Source organism: Anabrus simplex, chromosome 1 (genome assembly GCF_040414725.1).
Source record: "Anabrus simplex isolate iqAnaSimp1 chromosome 1, ASM4041472v1, whole genome shotgun sequence".
Classification (NCBI taxonomy): domain Eukaryota; kingdom Metazoa; phylum Arthropoda; class Insecta; order Orthoptera; family Tettigoniidae; genus Anabrus; species Anabrus simplex.
This window is the reverse complement of record NC_090265.1, coordinates 126469039-126496148: the sequence shown is the minus strand read 5'-3', so window position 1 is coordinate 126496148 and position 27110 is coordinate 126469039. Positions and strand designations below refer to the sequence as shown.

Genomic DNA, 27110 nt, shown 5'->3' with positions numbered 1-27110 from the left:
TGTTTGTCCAACTCTTGTCCCGTTTCCCTACGGGGTCGGGTATGAAGTGAGATGAATCTGTCGTGGCGGGTTTTTATGACTGGATGCCCTTCCGTCAACCTCATGAGAGGAGTTAATGAGATGAAATGAATGACGTGATATATGATAGTAGGGAGAGGGTGAAACCCAGTGCCGGCACATAGCCTACTCCTGTCGAATAGCACGAAGGGGTCTGCTAAAGGCTTAACGTCCCCATCCGACGGACAAATCACCATCAACAGCGCCATATGCCCTCACTCTATATGAGCACTACGGAGAGGTTTGGAATTTAATCCAGGCTTTTGGCACACAATCTAGTGATTAGAAATTGTATACCACCACCTCCCCTACCCTGTCAGCCAACATTCTGATGGTGAAATTTTTTTCGACCAACAGGACTCGAACTGGCTAACTTCGGTGTCAGACTGTTTAGACTTCAGCACCTTAACGATCATGGCCATCAGGCGGGCTGTTTAATATATTTTAATTATATTTTATTAAATGCTAAATTATCTTTTATTAAATGTTAAACATGACTAATACAGGGTTTCCCTGTAAATATGTATTATAAAATTTGTATAGCCTCAAATATGTATCGTGTATAAGTTTAACCTCAAAATCTATATAGTTGAAAGCGGTAGAAAACTCTATAATGTTTGTATATTAGAGTTATTCTACTATAATTTGGTATATATGAAGGATTCTGGAAACTTACTGTAAGGTTTATTATCCGGATACATGTAGAGACATTAGGAATGTTGTAGAGATTTCCATGTGTATTGGTAAACGGTAATGAAGGTTCCAGCTGGGTCCATTACTGGAGTACTCCATTCGACTAGCTGGTCGATCGATGTTTCGAGTCTGTTCCATTAGAATGTTGTGAGAACCCTTCCAGAAATCGAAAATTCTAGATGGTGGATCGAACAGTCAGTGAGGCAGTGAGTTCAAGAGACCGTATGTTACAGTGCGCGAGTCAGTGTTTTTTATATCTGTACTTGGCAGAATCAACTTCAGGGTACTCCGCTATTAAGTGTTGTAGTGTCACTTGTTACTGTGTATAATTGTGTGCTGTGACTTACAGTGACAATAAAATAATTTATACAAAAAAGTGAATGTGTTCTCGTGTGATATTTATTTCCGTCAAATAAAATCGCATTTAGAGAACGATATGCATTAGATATGTTCCCTAGACTGTCTGGCACATGCGCACAAGTAACGCATCGCATTTGAGCTTTCTGTGCAGCTCCTATTAACCCCTCTTTGCCATGCAACAAGAAATTGGAGTTCGACTAGTTCTTGCAGATCTGGGTGTCAGTTTCGTAGTGTTTAAGGACTGTCAGAAGAATTTGATATTGCTTGAGGATTTCTAATGAAACATGCACACCAGTAGCACATGTCACGCACGATCCAGTTTGCATTGAGTGTTATAAGTATACCATATCTCTTCCCTTTTATTCCACAATATGAACATTGTTTGATCACAGTATAAAGATATACATCGTGTAATTAACATAATTATATAACCTGTTAGTTCCTTGTAATGTAATATCTTTAATTAAAAACAATCCCACAATAAAAGTATATGCTCACTGCCAATGCAAGTAGGCCTGCAATAGGCCTACTACGATAAATGTGTAATTATCTGTTATACTCAGTTACTGGTTTCAGTGCTTTTATGGACACGAATGCAGTCACAGATACAAATATGATAAGACTCTTAAAGGGTTTCGTAATTAATAATTGATCAACAGGGGACAATGGAAAAAATGTTGTCACAAGGTGCAAATTGTTGCCTGTAACCTCTATCAAAAGTACAGTATGACAGTATATTTGTTTAGTCTCAATCTGTCTTTGAATTCATTTTCACTATACTTCATTAGAACATTAGGCTGACGATGATATAATCGTGATCATTCTAGAATGTTGACCATTTCTACGATTTCTTCGTCGGAAGAAGAGGAGAAAACCACAGAAAATGTTAACAAAAACAATGTTAGTGCGGATACTGAAGTACTGCGCACGCGCCCACCAAGTAAACAAATGGATATCTCCTGCTCAGGGCCCTATATAAATTAGCAAGCGATTTATTGAACCGATAGATGTATCTTACATTCGTGCAACGCCAAAACACAAGTTAACCACTCGATACCGCTATAGGTTTGATATCTTACGTTCCAGAAACCGGGCATAAGTGTTGCTTGGTTATTCTTCCATTAATTCAACATGGCATTCGTCGTTCGTTAACTGTACATTATGAAGTTGTGGATAGATTCACACAGTATAGTGAGGTGATGGTGTTATTTTGTTCATATGGAGGAAGTTTAGAAAGGGGACAGCTGTCTCATCAATTCAATTTGAAGCCTAGTCTAAAAATAGCACATGCATCTGTCAACCCAGGAGGCGATTCATGCACAGTAGAAGTCCGCTATAGCGAGTGCGGCATAAACAAGAACCCCGTTACAACGGCGGTTTTCTATGTCCCTTCAAAATCCCTATGTTAAACTGTGTATTATCCTTCAGTTACAGCGAGAACCTTATCACTGACGCATCCGTTTTTACGAGCGATTTTACCAATATTTTTTGCACCCAGTCATTATATTGCATGTTTTTGTAAGAAATACGTAAATAACGTGGTCGATAGCAGTTGTCATTTCGTCAGAAATAAAGGCTAAGTAAACAATCGCTTAATGTTAATACTCTACACTGAAACTAAGTATGAATGCAATGCACCTCAAGATACGGCAGAGCACATCACTGATTTCAGAGGTTAGTTAGTATTTTCTCGCATCTGGCTAAATTTTGGAGAGGCTATTCCCATGTAATTTATAGTGAGATGTTATTAATTCTCTACTGGTGCTTGGAATATGTTTTCATGATACATGTAGTTTAAGTTAGGTGATGCTGTTTGAATAAGAAAACAAACATTTATCACAAAATCATCTAACAGTATAGTTTTCCCCCCCCATGTACACTTGCGAGCTCTCTTGTAGACATTCGAAAGCGATGTCCAAGTCGATTAGTAATATTCGTTGACTGCTGTTCCCTACAAGGGAAATTCAAAATGAAAGAGGATAACACGTTTTTTGTAATAAATGAGTAAATGACGTGGCCGATATAAGTTGTTAATGTAGAGTTTGAGGGATGTTCCACCATTCAACACATTGCAACAATTTATTCATTTATAAGAAGACCGGTTTCGACTCCCATGGAGTCGTTATCAGTTCTTGGTGAAAATTAAATTAAGGGGAAAATGATAACAATCATAATGAAAAATCCATGCACCTATAGGTGGTTGCATGGAAATACATCCCTGAGTTGATATATTGTACCCGTAACGGCGGTACAAAACTAAGTCCCCGTAATGGAAATTTAAAACTTACACGTTACGCTCCAGACTGGCAGCGAAAGACTGACTGAACAGCGAGCAACAGCTGTGTGCGTGTAACGTAGAACGAGTGACGTCACAGCCTGCCTCACCGCAACACAGAGAGCCTAGACTAGTGTGGAATGTTCCTCAAGTTTCTATGGATAATAACTTTCCCCACAATAATAATTAGATAAAATTAACCACATCATCGTGTAGCCCAATCCTTTATCTACGTTCCTGCGAAGTTTCACGTAAATCCGACATGCGACGATGAAGTTATGGAATGAGATGTGAAGGCACGGATAGGATATAAATACAGTACTGCTTCGCTTAGCAGATCAGTGTGTGACCAGTGTGTGTATGTGCACGCATGGCAGTGGAGTTCGTGCAGTCGGTTCACGAGGACCGCGACATAGCGTGAAGCGGCCGTCATACTTCGAGTCCGTGGACTTTAACTCAATCGCGACGAGTATGAACTTGTACGAGTTTCTTTAAACTGTGAGTGATAAACTTCTGCTCCAACGGGGCGTGATATAAATTGTGCTTCATCTGAACATCATCAAGTGACTGTTTATTCTACACGAGTGTCTAAGACTTGTGAATATTTTTCAAATGCTCGTAATTTAAAGTTTAATGTTGTGGACAGGATTTGGAACAGTTTGCTCCTTACAAAGTACTGAATACGTCAAGTTAACGAGACTGTGCTTTAATTCAGAATTACTCAAATTGCAAGCATGACTACGTCACTAATTTACCATTTCATGAACTGTGTAAATATTTGTAGGTAATGAACTGTAGGCTGTGTATGTGAACTGTGCATTTCAATTCTATTAAGAATGTACATTTCAATTCTACGAACATTCAGCTGTGTGTTTTGATTCTATGAACAGTCGAACCGAGGACTGTTAATACATGATTAATTTCGTTTTATTTTTATTTTATGTCATTACCAATGCGTGAACAAGTCTGAATTCACGAGTGAAACATCCTTATTTTTTCCAATGCAATTGATTACATTGAATGGTGCTTCAAACTAAGAACTAAGTCGTGTGGCATAACTTCACATTATACCAAGTGCCACAAACTTTAAGTGACTATTTTGAAATTCGACGATAAGTTTCGAGTAGATTTTCATTTTATGAGTGTTAAACTTATATGCTCATTCGAAAGCAGTTTTTGCATCAACTCGCCCCAAGGCTTAACAGTGTTCATTCACGTTCATCATTTACATGGTCTATCTCAACGCCCTTCATCAGCACCGTATGGATCTTCTAGATGTCGAATGGATCTTCTAGAACTTCCATCGAGGGAGGAATGGTGGTCCACTGGTATGGAAAGGGGAGGAGCTGTCGGAATCCAAGGACATCGCCAACCCTAGGGCGAGGAACACTTTCTACTGTATCTTCTGTACAGAGGTGACATGATTTTGCTCACCGAAGTACCACATTTATTGTTACAATATATTACCTTGAAATGCAACATACACTTGGCACGGAGAACTAGGAGCTTAGAAAGTTCCCAGTTCTGGCTCTAACAGTCTTGTGTTCATAGAACACGAAACACTGGAATTACATGTACTGGATTGAAAATGTATACAAACCAGAATAAGGATACTTATAATGGTGTGGAAAACTTGGCTAACTAAGAGCATTCTTGGATTTGACAGTCCTGTTTCTGTCTGAAAGAGATTGGATGAAATACACACAAATGAAGCAAAATGTATAAAGACAGATCTAGTCTAAACTGTCGCGCGTTCATGTACACGGAACCCTGGGAACACTTGTACTGTCTGTAACACACTCGTTCAAATGAAAACACTTATAACCATGTGAAATATTGGCGTTACAAGAACGTTTATGGGTTTGACTGTCCTGCTTCCCCTAACTAACCTAGTGAAATAATTTTTTTTTTTGCTAGTTGCTTTACGTTGCACCGACACAGATAGGTCTTATGGCGACGATGGGATAGGAAAGGGCTAGGAGTGGGAAGGAAGCGGCCGTGGCCTTAATTAAGGTACAGCCCCAGCATTTGCCTAGTGTGAAAATAGAAACCACAGAAAACCATTTTCAGGGCTGCTGACAGTGGGGTTCGAACCACTATCTCCCGAATACTGGATACTGGCCGTACTTAAGCGACTGCAGCTATCGAGCTTGGTAGTGAAATAAATATACATTGAATGTTAAAGATAAACTACTTGGTATTTAAAGTTCTGGTTTTTGGTTTCAAAAATCTGTCATGTGTTCGTGGTTAAACGTAAGGAACTTCATCTTTTGGTCCGTATTGAACTGAGATCACAATTAAATTAGAATCTAGCGGGTTCCACCTTTTCAATACAAAATACAATGTTGTTGGATGGTATTCACAACATTATTTATTACAGAACATGTTTCGGTGTTCAATTTTTGACACCATCATCAGCTGCTCAGAAAGTGCGAAAAAACTTGGCAATCTAAACATTAAACAACATATTGTCATACGTAACCCCTTAAGATACATATATACAAACAACAGAATATTGCACTATTTAAATGCTAAAACATCTAGAGTAAATTATGCTATATTAAAACTCTAATATGTAACAAGAGAATTCTTGTAAGTCATAAATATAAAATTTCTCGTCTGCTTTGATGAGTTATCTTCACATTCCTTAATGTCTGTGATTTTGTGCTATCGTACTATCGAATTCAAATGCGAACTTAAGCTTGAGGATTTAAAATTGTATGCAGTCCATTTGATGTTAAAATGTTCATTTCATGTATATAATAACCACTTAGATGGATTAAAAGCTCGTTATATACAATATGATTGTTAAAACTGGGCCGTCTTCTTAAATTTATTAAGTACAAAAACTTCGTATTTTTAATGCTGTATGCGTGGTTGGAACTGTAATTTCATTTGTCCTACAGTTGTTAGGCGGACATGACTTCTCAGTTCAATAGAACCCTGCAATAATGAAACCCAATGTTAAGAGAAAAGCAGGAATATTGATCAAGAAAACTAATTGAATCTAACTGTTGATATGGTTGACTCACCTCTAAAGCTGTGTAATTCGCGTGACGGCTGCGCCGCGATGAGTGTGTCTGCTAGTATCTTGTGCTCTGTGATGAAGCGCAGGGAAGGAGAAGTAGGGGCGGCAAAGGGGAAGTTTCTAGAACATCGAACTTTTTGGGAGAGAGTCCGGAGGACGTTGTGGATGAAGACAGTAGTAAGCAAAGTTGTTATGTAGAGTTCGGAATATGCTCAAATTTTCTGGAATTTTTAACCTGGTAAGTAATAGAATCAAAGAGCCAAATAAAATCTTGGGTTTTTCCGAGATTTCATTCAAATTCAGGTTAGCGTTATAGTATTGGTCTAGATGTATTAGACATGCCTCCGTAATGTCAAGCTTCTGTCCCTTAGACAGTGTTTCCATGATTTCGAGGTCTTTATCTGTGTCTGTGAATTTATGTTTGTACTCATGGATATGCTGGCCTACCGCTGAGAATCTGTGATATTTTACAGCGTTAAGGTGTTCCTGATACCTGACATTAAAGCTATGCCCAGTTTGCCCTATGTATCCGCTTCCACAGTCCCTACATTCGAACCTATATACCCCTGATTTAGAATATGGATTGACTTTGTTGACAACCGAAACATTATGTAAAACTGTTGTACTTCTATTATCTGTCTTGAATGCGATCCTAATGTTACGTTTCCTGAAAATATTTGTAATTCTGTATACATCTTTATTAAACGTGAAGGTTGCAATTTCCTTTGCTTCTATTTTATTTTTCATCAGACTCGTGTGAGGGCGATATTTGAATTTGCTTATTATTCTTTCTATAAAATTCTCTTTAAAACCATTAACTTTAGCCATAGCTCGAATGATGTTCAGTTCCTTGTCCAAGTTTTGTTTGGACATTGGTATACTAAAAGCGCGATTCACCAAGCTGTTATAGGTCGCGCATTTATGAGCTAAGGGGTGTATCGAATCATTACGTATTGTAACTGCAGTTTGTGTGGGTTTTCTGTAAATACTAAAAGAAAATGAAGAAGCGTGTCTATTGATCTTTAGGTCTAGATAATTAATGGATTTTTCTATTTCGGATTCTAAAGTAAATTTTATATCCATATCTATTGTGTTAAGATTATTAAGAGTCGTAAAGGCGTTCGTTATGCGTTCATCCAAGATAACAAACGCATCGAGCTTTTAATCCATCTAAATGGTTATTATATACATGAAATGAACATTTTAACATCAAATGGACTGCATACAATTTTAAATCCTCAAGCTTAAGTTCGCATTTGAATTCGATAGTACGATAGCACAAAATCACAGACATTAAGGAATGTGAAGATAACTCATCAAAGCAGACGAGAAATTTTATATTTATGACTTACAAGAATTCTCTTGTTACATATTAGAGTTTTAATATAGCATAATTTACTCTAGATGTTTTAGCATTTAAATAGTGCAATATTCTGTTGTTTGTATATATGTATCTTAAGGGGTTACATATGACAATATGTTGTTTAATGTTTAGATTGCCAAGTTTTTTCGCATTTTCTGAGCAGCTGATGATGGTGTCAAAAATTGAACACCGAAACATGTTCTGTAATAAATAATGTTGTGAATACCATCCAACAACATTGTATTTTGTATTGAAAAGGTGGAACCTGGTAGATTCTAATTTAATTGTGATCTCAGTTCAATACGGACCAAAAGATGAAGTTCCTTACGTTTAATGATGAAGCCCACCAGGCATTTTTTATAGCTCATCGTTATATGAATTTAAGAATCAAAATGGGAAAACTTGGTAAGGATATTAAATTTATTAGACAATGTATAGCATATGATTTGACTCCAAATTTCTTGAAAAGTGTTTTAAAACGGGACCCAGGTGTGCCGCATCGAAGTAAAAACTGGGTAAAGTCAAAAAAGCTATGGCTAAATAACGAATTAAAATTCCTCCACAAAAAGAAATCCTTTTTTGAATCAGCAATTATATAAGACTCACCTCAAAGCTACATTCTTGCTCTCTGCATCACAATGGAACCTTTTTCAAAATAAAGTTCAATTCAAATTATCTAATGTACTTGCAAGTAAACAATTAACATTGGAGAAAAAGCTTGAAAGACTAAGGAAGGAAGCAGAAAAAGGTCGAACCCAATCTTTATCCCCGATTCAAAGGTCCAATTTTACACATAACGAAGATCCATTGAAACAGTTTCATACTCTACTCATTAATCTTTCCAATGTCAACTTGAACGAAGAGGAAGGACTTATCCTTGAGAAAGGTCCTAAACATAATTGGCCGACCTTCAATCAAGCTAAAGTAACTAAAAATCTGATTGTAGAAACAGAAATCGCACTCGAAAAATTGCCACTCGACTTACAGGATGAAGTCAGAATAGAAGTAAAGAAACAGCTGAACAAAACGGTTAATAATAATAGTAATAATGCTAATAATGCTAATAATAATAATAATAATAATAATAATAATAATAATAATAATAATAAGTTGGTCATCCCTAAAGATTCTTTCAAGGATAGGAAACAAATATATGAACTTAAAAAGAAAATAAAAAACGAAGAGCTTATAGTCACTAAAGCAGATAAAGGCAACGAACGTAACCGTTATCATGCATAAAGCTGATTACATCCAAAAAACAAAAAACTTTTTTAATGATGATTCTTTTTCTATTATTAAGAAGGACCCGACTCAGTCATTGCAGAAGCAATTGAAACAAACATTGAAGACATCTTCTTTCCTCTTTAATGAATATGAGAAGCAGAAATTAATTAGCATGAACCCCGGCCTTCCTATCACTACAGCGCTGCCAAAAATCCACAAGGCCGGAGTCCCCATTAGGCCAATTATCAATTACAGACCTAGCCCCCTTTATAAATTAGCGCAGTATATTCAAAAATTCTTAAAACAACATTACAGATTCACTGCAAATAAATCCGTAAAGAATGCCGTAGAATTCACTAAAGAATTAATTAAATTTCGATTACAGGAACACCACACAATACATTCTTTTGATACAGTAAATATGTTTCCTAATATCAAAACTAATAAATTGCTCCCCATTATTGCCAAAAATTTGAAAAAATACAGTCACTTAAGCAAGCTTGAAATTGATGAATTCATGACCGTTTTAAAATTGCTGATCAATAACAACTATTTCACTTTCGACCAGATCATTTATAAACAAAACGGCCTTGCAATGGGGTCTCCGGCCTCAGGAATTTTGGCTTAAATTTATTTAGATTTTCTAGAGGACACACAAATAATTAATAATGAAAAATTCAAGTTCAAGAATGTTCTATTTTGGTCTAGGTATGTAGACGATGCGTTTGTTATCTTGGATGAACGCATAATCAACGCCTCTACGACTCTTAATAATCTTAACACAATAGATACGGATATAAAATTTACTTTAGAATCCGAAATAGAAAAATCCATTAATTATCTAGACCTAAAGATCAATAGACACGCTTCTTCATTTTCTTTTAGTATTTACAGAAAACCCACACAAACTGCAGTTACAATACGTAATGATTCGATACACCCCTTAGCTCATAAATGCGCGACCTATAACAGCTTGGTGAATCGCGCTTTTAGTATACCAATGTCCAAACAAAACTTGGACAAGGAACTGAACATCATTCGAGCTATGGCTAAAGTTAATGGTTTTAAAGAGAATTTTATAGAAAGAATAATAAGCAAATTCAAATATCGCCCTCACACGAGTCTGATGAAAAATAAAATAGAAGCAAAGGAAATTGCAACCTTCACGTTTAATAAAGATGTATACAGAATTACAAATATTTTCAGGAAACGTAACATTAGGATCGCATTCAAGACAGATAATAGAAGTATAACAGTTTTACATCATGTTTCGGTTGTCAACAAAGTCAATCCATATTCTAAATCAGGGGTATATAGGTTTGAATGTAGGGACTGTGGAAGCGGATACATAGGGCAAACTGGGCGTAGCTTTAATGTCAGGTATCAGGAACACCTTAATGCTGTAAAATATCACAGATTCTCAGCGGTAGGCCAGCATATCCATGAGTACAAACATAAATTCACAGACATAGATAAAGACCTCGAGATCATGGAAACACTGTCTAAGGGACAGAAGCTTGACATTACGGAGGCATGTCTAATACATCTAGACCAATACTATAACGCTAACCTGAATTTGAATGAAATCTCGGAAAAACCCAAGATTTTATTTGACTCTTTAATTCTATTACTTAACAGGTTAAAAATTCCAGAAAATTCGAGCGTATTCCGAACTCTACATAACAACTTTGCTTACTACTGTCTTCGTCCACAACGTCCCCCGGACTCTCTCCCAAAAAGTTCGATGTTCTAGAAACTTCCCCTTTGCCGCCCCTACTTCTCCTTCCCTGCGCTTCATCACAGAGCACAAGATACTAGCAGACACACTCATCGCGGCGCAGCCGTCACGCGAATTACACAGCTTTAGAGGTGAGTCAGCCATATCAACAGTTAGATTCAATTAGTTTTCTTGATCAATATTCCTGCTTTTCTCTTAACATTGGGTTTCATTATTGCAGGGTTCTATTGAACTGAGAAGTCATGTCCGCCTAACAACTGTAGGACAAATGAAATTACAGTTCCAACCACGCATACAGCATTAAAAATACGAAGTTTTTGTACTTAATAAATTTAAGAAGACGGCCCAGTTTTAACAATCATATTGTATATAACGAGCTTTTAATCCATCTAAGTGGTTATTATATACATGAAATGAACATTTTAACATCAAATGGACTGCATACAATTTTAAATCCTCAAGCTTAAGTTCGCATTTGAATTCGATAGTACGATAGCACAAAATCACAGACATTAAGGAATGTGAAGATAACTCATCAAAGCAGACGAGAAATTTTATATTTATGACTTACAAGAATTCTCTTGTTACATATTAGAGTTTTAATATAGCATAATTTACTCTAGATGTTTTAGCATTTAAATAGTGCAATATTCTGTTGTTTGTATATATGTATCTTAAGGGGTTACGTATGACAATATGTTGTTTAATGTTTAGATTGCCAAGTTTTTTCGCACTTTCTGAGCAGCTGATGATGGTGTCAAAAATTGAACACCGAAACATGTTCTGTAATAAATAATGTTGTGAATACCATCCCACAACATTGTATTTTGTATTGAAAAGGTGGAACCCACTAGATTCTAATTTAAATGTGTTCGTGGAACACAGAATAAAACTACTGGTCCTGCTTCTGTCTACTGGAAACTAATGCATTGATACAGTTGAAATTAATTGACTGAAAATTTATACACCAATGCGAAACACTTGGCACTTTAATATTCTTGGATCTAAGTAAATATCGTTGTATGTTTACACAACTTGGCATAGACTTCTCGAGCGGTCTTGTCACAATCAACCAGAATATGTGAACCTTTAAAAAAAAAAAAAAAAAAAGGGGACAAAGACTTGTTGACTATTACAACCACACATCACATGAAACGTTTGGTGAACAGCTGAAGTTACACACTGGTCTGAGATGCTTAGTATTTAAGAGAGATCTTGGGTCTATATTAAAATTGTTACCATGTGTTAGTGGAACATGGAACTTAATTATATTAAAATTATATTAAAATTGTTACCATGTGTTAGTGGAACATGGAACTTAATTGTCGGTCCTGAATCAAGATACTTGCTGGTTTTAGTTTACATGAGCTTGCAGTGTTTTATGATAGATGGAATGAACTTAGTAGAATTAAGCTGGTTGAAGAGCTGGGGGAACATCCTTCAATATGGAATACTTGCTATTGTAGTTGTAACTGTCGTCGCTATTGTTGTTGTAGTATGGTGATGGTATGGCCTTGGCGTATGGAAACGTGCATCGAAGGTGTCCGAGGAAAAAGAGAAAGACAGAATGAGAAACTGTTGCGTGTGTTCGAGTTAAAATTAAATGTTGTTTTTATTAATTTACTCACTCCGTATCTGCTCATGCTGACCAGCCGTTTGAAGAGTGGGTTGCGATCTGTTCAACTGTGCTTGTGTGTGTGTGTGTGTGTGTGTGTGCGCGCGCGCACGCGCGGTGCTATTGTTGGTTGGGAGGGGGGGAGGGGGGAGTGTGGCTTGCTTTGGATTAGTTGAGGTATTTAAGGGGTGTGTGAGACAGGGGGGAAGGGGAAGTGCTTTGTTGTCGATCCGTTCTGTCTACATAAGTCTTGATGATGAGGGGATGAATGGCCTCGTAAAGAATGTTTGTTTTTTCGGTGGATTCGTTCAGATAATGATTAAAATTAACTTGTTGGTCTAATGATATGTAAAATATTTCTTTGATATTGAGTAGAGGTCCCTTTTCCATGGTTTCAATAATTTTCATGTCTTTATCTATGTCGGAGAATTTATGATTGGATTCGTGCATGTGTAGACCCATGGCTGAATGTCTTATGTTTAACTGTGTTAATGTGTTCAGTGTACCTGGTGTTGAAGTTCTGTCCTGTCTGTCCGATGTAGCTTACTGTACAAGTTTGGCACTGTAATCTGTAGATGCCTGATTTGCCAAATTTGTCCGATTTATTCACAGTCATTGGATTGTGGAAATGAGAACGATTGTTGTTGGTTGTTTTGAAAGCTATTTTTACCCCGTGTTTCTTAAACAGGTTTGTTATTTAGTAAACTGAATCGTTGTTCAAGGTAAAAACTAAAAAGCTGTCTTTTTGTTTCTTTTCTTTGATAAGAGTAGATTTAGGTTTGTTTTGGATTTTAGATATAATCTGGTCGATGAACCTTTTGTTGTATCCATTGGAAAGAGCGATTGTCCTGATGGTGTCTAGTTCCTTTTTTAGGTTGGAGCGAGTTAATGGAATATTAAAAGCCCTGTGGACTAAGCTATAGTAGGCTGCTTTTTTGTGGGAGGTCCAAGTTCTCCTTGCCAAGTGTATGTTGCATTTCTAGGTAATATTTATCAACTCAATGATGTATTTCCATGCAACCACCTATAGGTGCATGGATTTTTCATTATGATGATTGTTATCAGTTTCCCCTTAATTTAATTTTCACCGAGAACTGAAGATGACTCCATGGGAGTCGAAACCAGTCTTCTTATAATTGAATAAATTGTTGCAATGTGTTGAATGGTGGAACATCCCTCAAACTCTACATTATTGGTTAAACGTCAACACGGAAATGAAGATCATAACTTACGATAGAAGTTGTTAATGATACAGATGTTGATTCCCATAGGGAACTTAAAATATTTGTCCTGAATGAGTAAAGTTGTTAACTCATTAGAAATAAAGGCTGAAGGAAATGATCGCTTGATTTTAATGTTATATGCTGAAATTAAGTAAGAATGTTATTCATCTCAAGATCTGATAGAATACATCACTGATTTCAGAGAATAGTTTATATTTTCTTGCATCTAGTTAAATTTTGGAATATTCCCATGTAAATACGTAGCAAGGTGGTCATAATTTCTCTACAAGTGCTTGAAATGTTTTCATGATGCATATACGGTTAGGTTAGGTGACGCTGTTTGAAGAAGAAAACAGAAACGTTCGCCACAGAGACCTCTGGAGTGATACTGTAATTTTTCCAGAATGAAATTAAACATATACTTTCATGTAGTATTGGATTTCAAAAAATAACAAACGACTAACTCAAGGAGTCAGTGAATAGGAAGTGCATAATTCAGGCTCGGGACGACCTTCGCGAAAGAACGGGGGATCCAAGTATAAGGAATGTCATTGCACCTATCCTTACTAGATAGTGGAAGTCTAGTAGCATCAGGCAGTGTATGTTATAAGTACAGATGTATATCAAAACTGAGTATCTAAATTGTTGGTATATTGTACATTTGCGGTTGGCAGATTGTGGATTTTTTCATTTTTATAAGCGGCAAAACAAATTGATCATCACGTGATGATCATTATTGTTGTTATTTTTTTTGTTTCTGGAGTTAATTCAAATAGTGAAACATGGTCAACTTTGCTTATCGGTGGAGTAGAGAAGGACCTGGCGTGCTACCTAAATTCAATTTCAGGGTTAAACAGTAGCAGGTAATGAAGCAAGTTTGGAGCCTCGTCAGCCTGATGACCGTCGCCTCGGGAGAAGGAGTTCTTTCATGCTCAACCGAGTTATTTATTTCTGCAGATATTTTTCATATTGCACCCATTTTGGTTATTTATTTCAGTACTTATATTTGATTAACATTACAGTTACATCAGTCTATTTTTGTGCTCAGGCTGAGGGATGAATTCCTTGATAATTATCTTAAATGAACTCTTCATGATACAACTTTTTTTGCCTCTTTTGCAGAGCGTGGTTGTAATTCTTCTTTGTTACTATCACTTATTCCTTCACTCTTAATGATATTTTTAGGAATGGAGTAATTACCAACTTCTCCACCTGTATGAGCAAAATCAGGACCCTCACTTCCAAACAAGTGCAAGCTTCGGTAATATGTCAGATACTTTATGTATGTTTTTTAATCTTTCCTCAAAAACATACAAAAAAACCAAAGATGCAACACTCATAAGTTTGACACGCTATACATTTGGTTAATAACTGTGAAATACTGAAAGTGCACTGTAGCCTATAGCATATAATGAAGTAATCTTGGGACACTGTCAACACAGATTTAGTTGAAGTAGATCCGTAATTCATCAGACCTTCATGACATGCATCATAGCAAAGCCCAATAAGAATTCCTTAAGCTCAAAAAACTGTGTCAATTATCTGCTCCATGTTCTTTGGTTGTAGGTTCATGAGAATACATGTAATCTTCAGAATGAAGAGCACTTATTCTTTTAAGATTAACCACAGAATTGCCATGGTTATTATTGTTTAGATGGATGAAAGTTACGATTCCCATTGCTATAATTACATAGGAATAAAGAGTTTAGCACAGGATAGGGTGGCATGGAGAACTGCATTGAGCCAGTGTACTGAATGATGATCCCAATAAAAACAATAATTCAGGGATAGGGAATTAAATTATGTTCAACTTAATTTATCATCTATTGGATGAAAAAAATATAACAGTGCAAAACCTTGAAAGAGATCTCTACAATACCTTTATTTTTGAGTCCATAGTCATGAGAGTGAACATCGTCTGCATGTCTATTAGAGCCTGGCGCACCTCACGATAAACTGACCCCAGAAATCCAAGAGGAACAGATAGCTGGAAAAGCAACCCATTCACCATCACCAAGTCTCCAACAGTCATGTTTCCTGTAAGAAAATTATTAAAAATGAAATCACTACTAATACTCTCCAATTCTCATGCTACTATAATGAAAGAGTACTGTCGATATTTCCATAATAGAGCTAAAATAAGGTAGACTCTACTCAGACAGATCAATTTAAAAACTTTATTTTATTTACTATTTGTTTAAGTCCGCACCAACCGATGGGACAGGAAAGGGGTAGGAATGGAAAGGATGTGACCATGGCCTTAATTAAAGTACAACCCCAACATCTGCCTGGTGTGAAAATGGGAAACCATCGCTGCTGACAATGGGGTTTGAACCCACTGTCTCCCAAATGCAAACTGATAGCTATGTGACCCCAACCATGCGGCCATTTACTCAGTAATGAAAGATAACATTTTACAGCAAATATAAAATACAATAAATAACATTCCCCACCAGTTGAGATAGGATTCTTTAGCTGAAGAAAGGTTCTTTACGTATATTTACCCTCCTACCATACAACTAGCTGAAACCCGTCAAGACATGACATGAGGTAAATATTTATTGAAGGATTTCCTTATATACGAAATTCCTTGTACTTTATTTTTTAACAATTCTCTTTTACCAACACAGGTAGGTCTTATGGCAACAAATGGGAAGAAATGACCATGGCCTTATCTTACAGCTTCAGCATTTGCCTGGTGTGAAAATGGGAAACCATAGAAAACCACCTTCAGGGCTACCGAAAGCGCAGTTCAAACCCACTAACTCCTGAATGTAAACCGATAGCTACATGACCCAAACTACCCACACTATTTAGCCACTTGCTCAGTTCATTCCTTGTACAATTACCTTTTGGCACTAATGCAACTTTAAAATATCACTCTTTTGACATTGCAACATTTAACTGGGCATGACTGAAAACTGGCTAAGGTAAATAGAGATCTTCATGTCCCTTGAGGTTTATTGATTGTGATAAAAAATGCGAAGCAAATTGGAAATTGATATATCCTGAAAGAAAATGAAAGTGTTTTATTGGATGTTAAATCAATTCGAGGCATTAGAGCTCTCTGTACAGCTTTATCCCCACTTATTATTTCCAAATATAAACAATTTTCATACATACTTCTTAAAATTAGGCCCTGATCTGGTTCTGTTTAGGAGCCATTGGGAAACGTTCCAATTTTTAAGGATCATTACTATGGCTCCAATTTTTTGAAAAAGAACATGTGGATGCAAACCAGTAATTCCAAGGAATTAAAGGAATTGTAGAAATTGAAGTAGCTAGCTTTCATCTTCATTATATTAATCTGTTGATGCTAGTGTATGGTTTTGAACTACCTGGTATAAGCCCAATGACTTTCGAAGAAATTAAGAAAGGCAACTTTTGAGAAAATGATGACATCTTTCACATAAGTGAAAGTTTTGCTATAAATTTCAATCACAATATCATCATGTCCTAAAATTATGGCTGTAGTTTAATAATATTTTGTCCATCACCATCTACAGAGGGGTAGTCACAGTTACCAATTTCTTTAAAAAGAAAAAAAAAAATCAGCAGATTCCATTTTTTGTGGTTTTGTCTGCATATTTTTATCTAATTCTCAAATGAAAAGGTTCACCTGTTCAAAACTAATAAAGTGTTGATAAGGTGGATCCTTTCATTTGAGAATTTGATAGTGTCAACACGGATATAGAAATGATGAAATACATCAATTGTTATATTTTTATGTAAATGGCATGTTCTGAAGAAGGGTCAAAGGGGAGAGAATAAATAAATAAATAAATAAATAAATAAATAAATAAATAAATAAATAAATAAATAAATAAATAAATAAATAAATAAATAAATAAATAAACAAACAAAACAAACAAATAAGCGAAAGCACTCTTCATCAAACGAATATTGGGAGTATCAAATATGACAACATCAAAACTTGTCTACTTTCTGGCACGAGAAAGTTTCCTCGTAGAAGATCTCAGGATACATTTTACTTTACTGAACACTAAAGCCTCTGAGGAGATACTGAAATCTCTGCAAAGATAAAGAGAAGAAATTTGGCCAGAATTTTACGACACCAGAGTTATGATAGACCGGACTTGGATTATGGCCAATTTCAAAATGAGACATATCTTTAGGAGGATGGCAGTGCATGGATTCCATCACCTCATCTGTAAAACCCGCATGATTTCATGAACCAAATGCAACATGTGAATGTCAACTGTGTGGAAAGGGTTGCAAACGCTATCATCTGGAATTACAGTATGTGTTAAAAGATCAAAATCAATAAGGGATTATGCAAATCAAACAAACTAAAAATGTAATTATGTAGTATACTAGTCTTCTATCTTACACTGTATGGCTATCTGGCTGCATTAAAGTTATATGTAAATAAATAATTATTTACTGATAAGCATGTGGCAAAACAGACAAAAATGAAATCTCTGCCGAGAAGAATAGTTTTCCCACGAGAAGGAATGGACTGTTGTTACTTATGATATATTTTAAAAGACAATTCACACTCATTAATGAATGATTATTTGCCATTGGGCCTCATCCCATATTGAGCTGTGCTAATCGAATATAGTCAGTTGCTTTGGAATTGACATTTAATCCAGACACTAAGCTCTCATTTAAATTTAGAGGAATTTTTAAAGCCATGTGCATTGTTCAACCACTGGGCAACAAAACAGCAGCTATTCCTGTCCACCGAGTACAGCTGACCAGGAAGATCCCTGACTGCATGAGTGCCTACCCCCTTCCACCCACCTATCATGACTCCTGCTTAGAGCTCTTACGGTTCAGGTGGCCTTGAAGTACTCGCGATCGCTTTAGCCAATCAGAATGCTATATTTTTCTTTAATAATTTAAAAAATATACGGCAAGAAATGTTTATACTTTTAAAGACACTCTGCAAATCTATAGGCCAAGAGCTATCATCAGAATGCTTTACAACGTCAATTGGTTCAGCCATTTTCTCAAACTTGCGGTCACAAAAATCAGCCTAGTGTTTTAAATATATAATGTGTTGTGTTAAGTACCAGCATCCTGAAAGAAATCTGACTCTCAAATAAAATAAGAGATGTTTCATAGTAGTGTGGATGGGTGAAAGCATTTCATTATGCATGCAACTTATCCCTATTTACAGACTTTTTTTTTTTTTTTTTTTTTGCTATTGGCTTTACGTCGCACCAACACAGATATGTCTTACGGCGACGATGGACAGGAAAGGGCTAGGGCTAGGAAGCAAGCGGCCGTGGCCTTAATTAAGGTACAGCCCCAGCATTTGCCTGGTGTGAAAATGGGGAAACCACGGAAAACCATCTGCAGAGCTGCCGACAGTGGGGTTCGAACCCACTACCTCCCGGGTACTGGATACTGGCCGCACTTAAGCGACTGCAGCTATCGAGCTCGGTTACAGACTCTTAGCACCCATCATAACGAAAGAAAAACAACATATAAGTGGGCGCAGTGATATTTCAATCTTGAGGGTTCTAGTAAGGAGAAAGGAACACTGTTCATTCTATTCAGTCTAAAAAAAAAAATACACACACTCTTCAAAATTTGAATAAAAATTCAGCCATTACCACAATAAAAAAAGAACCTATGGCATTACAGCCCTGATGGTCCCTGATCTATCAAGCAACCACTACTCAGCCCGAATGCTGAAATTCAGTGGTTTAATTTGCAGATTGACTTTCATAGTTAGAAGGCACCACGCTTCAGCCTCGCATCAGTTCCATTTCTCATTAACAATGGACTGCGTAAGCCTACACCTAAGATATTAAACCACAAGAGTTACAGTACAGGATGCGATACTAAAAGCCATGCCTTTAAAATATGATCACACCATAACAATTGAAGTTGTATTGCTTCTATAGTAAATGTAATCATCATTTCTCCTATTTTTTCTCATTTCTCACTCTCTCCACACATCTTTCATAAATAGAGAAATGTCATATCTGCTGTCTGAATTCAATTTCCATCCTTCATAGTCACTACCCAGGAATCAGCTGCATTTATATTTATAAATTTAATAAGTCGCATTACTAAATCTTTGTTGCATAACTCATCTCATACTTGGCTATATCGTTATCCCACACTTTCCACACCAAGACTGAAGATTTGTCACGATGATTCCCTCAGTGGATGTTGAAGCCCACCCTCCTGATGAAGCTAGTAAGTAGAAATGAGCTTGTTGGGGGCTGAGAAAAACTGGGATGTCTACTTCATTGTATACTGGTACAACCTCTGAATCTCAAGTACAATTTATATTGTGTAGCATAATCTCACAGAGTAATACTCTGTATTATAGGATGAACCTAAAGCACTGGTTGAGGAGTGTAAAAATTAAGTGTGTACCTTTATTAAAGGTAACAAGGAATGGTAAAGACCCACTATAACAGAGTAATGAAGAGTTTAACAAGAGGTGTAGTTTAGCAAGAAATAGAGTTAAGAATGGTTGTGGAAGTAAGGAGAAATTCAAGGAAATGACTAGGAAATTAAATTTAGCAAAAAAGTCAGCTAAAGATAACATGATGGCAAGCATAATTGGCAGTAATATGAATTTTAGCGAGACTGAAACAACAAATTCATTACAGCAGTAGGAAATGTGGAAGGTGAATGGTCCACCTTCAAAAGGGCATATGTGAGGCAGAGATTGCCTGAGGTAGAATATCATCAAGAGTGAAAAAAAAAAAAAAAAAAAAAGAGATACCATGGTGGAATGAGAAGGTGAGAGAAGCAGTGGAAGAAAAGAAAGCATGGCAAGAACAGAACAGAGATAAACAAGAAAAAAATAGCAAGAAATAGAGTTAGGAATGGTTGTGGAAGTAAGGAGAAATTCAAGGAAATGACTAGGAAATTAAATTTAGCAAAAAAGTCAGCTAAAGATAACATGATGGCAAGCATAATTGGCAGTAAGTATCTGGATAATAAAAGGAATGTAAGAAACTGGTAAGAAAAGAAAAGTTGGGAAGAATTTACACAAAAAATGGAAATGGATGGCGGTGACAGTAAAAGAATGCTGTATAGAATTATACAAAGTAACAGGAAAGAGAGTATACAAAGCTGATGAAAGAGGAAGATGGAAAGTTGATAACACATCCATAAGAAATGAGAAGATTTTGATAAACTACTGAATGTGAGAAATTGTGCAGAGAAGATGGTAGTAAGATTTTTTTTTTTTTTTTTGCAATTTGCTTTACGTCGCATTGACACAGATAGGTCTTGTGGCGACGAAGGGATAGGAAAGGGCTAGGAGTGGGAAGGAAGTAGCCTTGGCCTTAAGGTACAGCCCCAGCATTTGCCTGGTATGAAAATGGGAAACCAATGAAAACCATCTTCAGGGCTGCCAAGAGTGAGGTTCGAACCCACTATTTCCTGAATGCAAACTGACAGCTACATGCCTCAAACCACACTATTTTTATCGCAAACTATCTTTTAATAGCAAGTCTCCTGCGGAAAACAAAGAATTTTAAAAAATTGCACTTCGAATTACATTTCTCGTCCACGATACAGCTACCTATAGTGGCATGTCGATATGACAGAATTTCATTTGAATATATTTCCTATTAATACGTGAGCGCAAAATTTTTTCCAGGCAGCCAGTGAACTGTATCATCTTCTGCAATGAGGTATGTACATTCAAAATGTTATTGCTTATTTCACTCTTTTATTTGTTCCTCATGACTATTGTCACAGAGTTGGTATACAACTAGCCGTACTGCATTCTTGGAGTGATGCGGGTCCATTCAAATTTTCAGTTAATGGCGATGTGTCTTTACGTTACAGCATTACACGCAAAGGCACTTTCGATCACTTTATCTGGCTAGAGCCTTTAAGACTGGCAAGAGGGCTGGTATGCGGTTTAATAGGTATATGCAACTCACCTCCATAGGTGTGCCTGTGAAGTGTTGCACCACCTAGGGATTACTACTTTTCCGAATGTTATTGGGGTCAGCAATTCTTATGAATTTGGCTCAGTTTTACAGCTGGATGCCCTTCCTGATGCCAGCCCTATAAGGAAGGAATGTCTTCACTATTGAGTTTTTCTGTAGTGATGAGTAGTGTCTGTGTTGTATGTAAATGAAGAGAAGTGTATTCAAACTAACATCCAGTTCCCAAACGAGAGATTAACGATAAGCAGTTAAAATCCCCATCAGAAATTGAACCCAGGACCCTCTGAACATGTCAGCCAAGGAGCCAGACCTGCACCACCATGATTGGGGACACAAATTTACTTTACTATTTATTTTCAGATGTGAAATATTTATTGTAGTGTATAAGGGGTGAGAAGAGTTCAATTCGATCAATATTCGTGTCACAATTTGATCTTTGTCAAAGGGTGAAAAAGTTGTACGGGGAAGTCAGCACTAGCTGATGTGGTGGTGTTTGCGTGTCACAAGAACATTTGGTCACAAGCCAACAGGACACACCATAGCTGGCTGGCATGTGTCAATAGCGTTGCAATTTACAATGCAAGAACCACCACCATTTTCTTGAAAATTATTAAAGCTACGGACATGGAATTTACCACTGTTCATGTGTCCTGCCAATATCTATGACAGGCTTTATTCTAGCAGAAGAGGTACCTTCCACCCTGTATGAAGATTGTCCTTGTCCTTATAGTGTTTTCATGATGGTCCTCATCTCCTCTTTCCATACTAACATGCCATTGTGTTTAATCTGTTACATATTTTGTTTCATGATCCTATCTTTCTATTGATTAATGATTGTTCCATACTCTCATAGAACATGCCCCCAAAATGTCTCATCCTGACAAATTCCATATCCAGTCTTGTATTCTAAATCATTTTTCCACAACTTCAATAATTTTGTCTCCAATTTTCATTGCTCCCTTCTCTCCTCTTGTATCCTACCTGCAAACGACATACTGTTCAGTTTGCCAACTTCATATGCTGCTTTGCCTGTTGTCATATCATCTATCACAATTATAAACTGTACACTTCCCTATTTGAGTTTAGTTCAATTCAAACCATCCTACCTTGCTCATTTCTGACTATTCTGCCTGTTTCTTCACTACATGCTCAAGTAAAGAAAACATTTCATCTAATAGTTGTTTGGTTATTGGTTTTACATTCCACTAAACTACTTTCACAGATTTTGGAGCCACTTGTTTTTATGGCGGCTAGTGTTGTCAATATTACTCTACCACTGTCCTTTGCTTCAATTCCTGGCCAGGCTAGGGATTTTAACCATGTCTGGTTAATTCCTCTAGCTTGAAGCTGGGTGTTTGTTTGCTGTAATACACAACTTCAAATACACACAACACTTCACATGACAAGCCACCACAGAAACACACAGTAGTGAATACATCCCTCCACATAGGTCTGGATTCAAGAAGGGCACCTGGCTGTGAAAGTGGGCTAAACCCTTTCAAAGTGCTAATCCCAGGTAAATGAGAAAAGGCCAGGGAGAAGAACTGTTTATAAGCATTTTCAGATAATTTCTTCTTCCCTGAATCAACAATTATTTTCTTTAGCAATTACTTTCTTACAAATTATTTCTTTCCCCACTTTTCTTTGTTTTTTTGCATTCTCACCACAGTTGATTTTCCTAAGTTTCTCCTTCACTCTATCATGTCTCTTTCGTATATTACCTTTCTAAATATTTCGCCAATTACAATTTTCACACTGCTGACAAACCATCATCATCACTGTCCCACTCCAGTCGCCCGAGTGTAGCTTACAAACCTCATCCACTCATTTCTGCCTTTCCACTTTTCCTACTCCATTACTTCTGCCACATCCAATCCAGCTTCTCTACTGTCCTTCCAAATCTGATCCATCCACATTCTACTCGGTCTTCCAACTGGTCTCTTTCCCTTAACTTCTCTTTCAAATTCCCTTCTTGCTACCCATTTCTTTTCCATTCTTTTTACATGTCTGAACCATCTAAGTCTTGCTTTCTGTATCTTCTGCACTAACGGTTCTATATTCAGCTCTTCTCTGATTTTCATATTTTGAATTCTATCTCTTCTTGTCTGTTTAACTGATGTTCTTAGAAATTTACTACTGCTTGGATCTTATTATCTTGTCTCTTATTAGTTACCAGCGTTTCTAGTCTGTACGTTACAACTGGTATGAAATACTGTTTATATAATGTTAATTTTGTTCTCTTGGGTACTTTGTCATCCCATAAAAGTCCTCTGACTTGGTGATAAAATGTTGTACCCTTAATAATTCTACCCAGATATGTAAACTGTTCTCCATTCTCTAACCGTTCTCCATCTATGATCACTTGGTTTCTCTTTTCCACAGTGCATGACTACAGTTTTCTTTTTACTGATTACCATTCCAAACTCCTTCAGATTTTCGTTCCAAATGTCCAGTCTCCTTTGTACTTCCTTTTCTCCCTTTGACCAAATCACCACATCATCTGCAAATATCAAAGCATTCACTTCATCACTACTGATACTCTGTTTTACATGTTTTATGATTTCATCCATCAATATAATAAACAATAATGGTGACAGTGCATTTTCTTGCTTGAGACCTTTTTTTTGTATACAATATTTCAAAGTCACCACTCCTCACTTGTACACTGCTTTTACTCTCATGATACAACATTTTTATCTTGTTAATGATTTTGGTACATTCCCTATTCCCACACATTTTTTCTCTTATATGTATCATAAGCTTTTTCCAAAATCCAAAAATACGAAGTTGATTTCCTTGTTCCTTTCCAGGTGTTTTCCATTATCGTTCGCACTGTAAATATCAAGTCTATTGTTGATCCATTTGGTTTGAAGCCATACTGTTCTTCCTCTAACTGTGTTTCTATTACCGTATTTACGCGAATAATCTCTGCACCCTAACTTTAGGTACTGTAGGCTTATTTTGAAAAAAAGAAATGCCAACTCTGACGCAAAAAAACGCATCCCAATTTCGTGCCTCAAATTTTTTAAAAAAATGTGTGGGTATACCCGTATTTACACAAATAATACCTGCCACCGAATAATCCCGCACCCTAAATTTAGGAAGGCTGATTTTGAAAAAAAAAAAAAAGAGCCAACATTGACGCAAATAAAACCCGCACCCCAATTTCGTGCCCCAAATTTAAAAAAAAAATGTGCGGGTATTATTCGCGTAAATACAGTATATCCCTCAGTCTTTTGTCTATGACTTTCTCCATTATTTTTAGCCCCTGTGATAAGGTTATACCTCTAAATTTTTACATTTCTTCCTATTTCCTTTTTTGAACAGTGGTACAATGCTTCCTTGTTGCCAATCTTCAGGTATCCTTTCATCCTTCCATATGGCATTGAGGGCTCTGTGTAGCCATTGTAGTCCAATGCTTCCTGCTGCCTTAATCATATCAGCACTGAATTCGTCTTTTCCACTTGCTTTACCTTTGGTCATTGCTTTCACTGCCCTTTCAAGTTCCAACCATGTTATCGGGTTCTCTTCTCTTTCCATCTATTATTTCTATTTTCTTATCTCCTCCTTCCTCCGAGCAGTCACCCTCATTATAAAGTTTTTCAAAATACTTTGCCATCACCTTCTGAAGACCCTTTTCGACTATGGATCCATCTTCTCTCTCTAATGCCTTGATTTTTTCTTGATTTATTCTTTTTGATTTTATTACCGGTACTCTGTATAATAGTTTCTGATTTCCTCGACTATCTTGCTCAATTTTGTTGGTAAACTCTCCCAAACATTTCTCCTTTTCTACCTTTATACTCCTCTTTACTTGTAGTTTCAATCTTTTGTATTCCACATGTAACCTTTCTTATTCTAATCCCTCTGATACGTTTTTTGCTTTTCCTTATCCATTTATTTCTTCACCTTGTTCCCTTCTTTTATTTCGTTTTTATTTTGTCTGTCCACCACCGTGTCTCCTTTCCCTTCACCTTTGCTTTTGTTTTCCTGCATACCTCAATTGCTCAAATGTCTGTCTTAAATTGTCCCATTCTTCTTCTCCACTTCGTATTTCTGTGTTAGGCAACTTCCTTTTTATACAATCTTGGAATTACATTCTTTGATCCTTCTCCTACACTTCCCTAATCCTGATCTTTGGTTTCTTCTTCAATACAATTTTAGGGATTTTTACTTGTTTTAATTCCACAATTAGTAATCTACGGTCACCTTCCATACTTTCACTGGGGATTATCTTCACATTCATAACGTATATTCCCCATTCTCGGTCTGTTTATTATAAAATCGATGAGTGTTCCATACTGTCCATCCCAACAATATCGGCTGATCTTATGGCTATTCCTCTTCATAAATCACGTGTTATTATATTATCAGGTTATTTCTGATACCTAAGTCCAACAGTTTCTCACCATCTTCATTTCTATCGCCATACCCATGTGGGCCCAGAACTTTCTCATATCCCATTCTATCAGTTCCCACATGGGCATTCAGATCTCCCATTATCATGATCCCATCTCCAATAATATGTGTTTCCAGTTCATTGAGGAACTCTTCTTTTTCTGCCACGCTACATCCTGTCTGGGGAACATACACCTGTACTATCTTCAGCAGTTCCTTGTTTACATGTATGTACATTTTTATAATTCTTTCATTTACGTACTCAACTTCAGCTATTGGTTCAACATTCTGATTCACTACAAATCCCACTCCATTTCTTTTTCTTTACTGTTACCCATCCAGTACAAGGTGTACCCCTTGCTTAGTTTCTTCATTCCTTTCCTTCTCCATTTTACTTCACTGAATCCCAGGATATCGAGTTTTCGTCTCTCCATTAGGCCAATCAATTCATTTTCCTTCCCATTCATTGTAAGAATATTGTTCCAAATCGGGTTTTGTTCTCTAATCTAACACTTGCACGAATATCAGGATTACCATCATACTGTGCAACTGTAATCAGGAACTTGTCAATTCCATTTCCCTTTTTAAACTTCCATCCGAGGCTTGTATTATAGTTGAAAGCAAGTACAAATTTACTCATCTGCTGACCTGCTAAGCCTAACGCATCTGATGATTTTCTTTCGGGGTTTACTCCCTTAGCCTTTGATAATCTCTCTTCTCCACAAGGCAGTGATTTCCTCTTTAATTTTCCCCAGAGAGGATGGGTTGCCTCATCCACCATCTTCGCCATTCCGAATGTATCCTCTGCCTAAGATGCTGTTAAGGTCTTCACCCGTAACCCTGGGCATGGGTTCCACGTTATACACTGCTGACAAATGAACTCGTAAAATTCTTCCTTTCTTTTATAATATTGCCAATCCTCATCATTGGTATTAATAGATTTAGAACACAAACTCTTCTAATACCCACTTATTTGCATATTTACACTCTGCAATTCAAATTTCCCTCTTTTTCCTATAATTGTAAAATGCTACCTTCTTTCAACTTAGCTATCTTCACCACTAAAAACTTTTTCACATAAAGCTAAAAGATTCACTTTAAATCTGTCTTCTCCATCGATAAGTACAGTAGCCGAAGTTCTAGTCCTGCTATCTTCTCACTCCCTACACTTCCCACATCAAGACTGAAGATCTGTCAACTCTGCCCTCCCCAAGAAGCCGAGAAGCAGAAAAGAGCTT

General features: G+C 36.7%; 1 protein-coding gene across 2 annotated transcripts in view; it reads right to left on the bottom strand.

Annotated features, from left to right (window-relative positions):
- The window catches only part of ABCB7 (ATP binding cassette subfamily B member 7), a 181247-nt gene that overhangs the window by 49409 nt on the left and 104728 nt on the right, over positions 1 to 27110 (bottom strand). For both annotated transcript variants that reach the window (XM_067156839.2, XM_067156840.2), the window contains exon 8: positions 15456 to 15613. In XM_067156839.2, coding sequence (XP_067012940.2) covers positions 15456 to 15613 — 158 coding nt within the window. The remainder of the gene's footprint in view (positions 1 to 15455; positions 15614 to 27110) is intronic.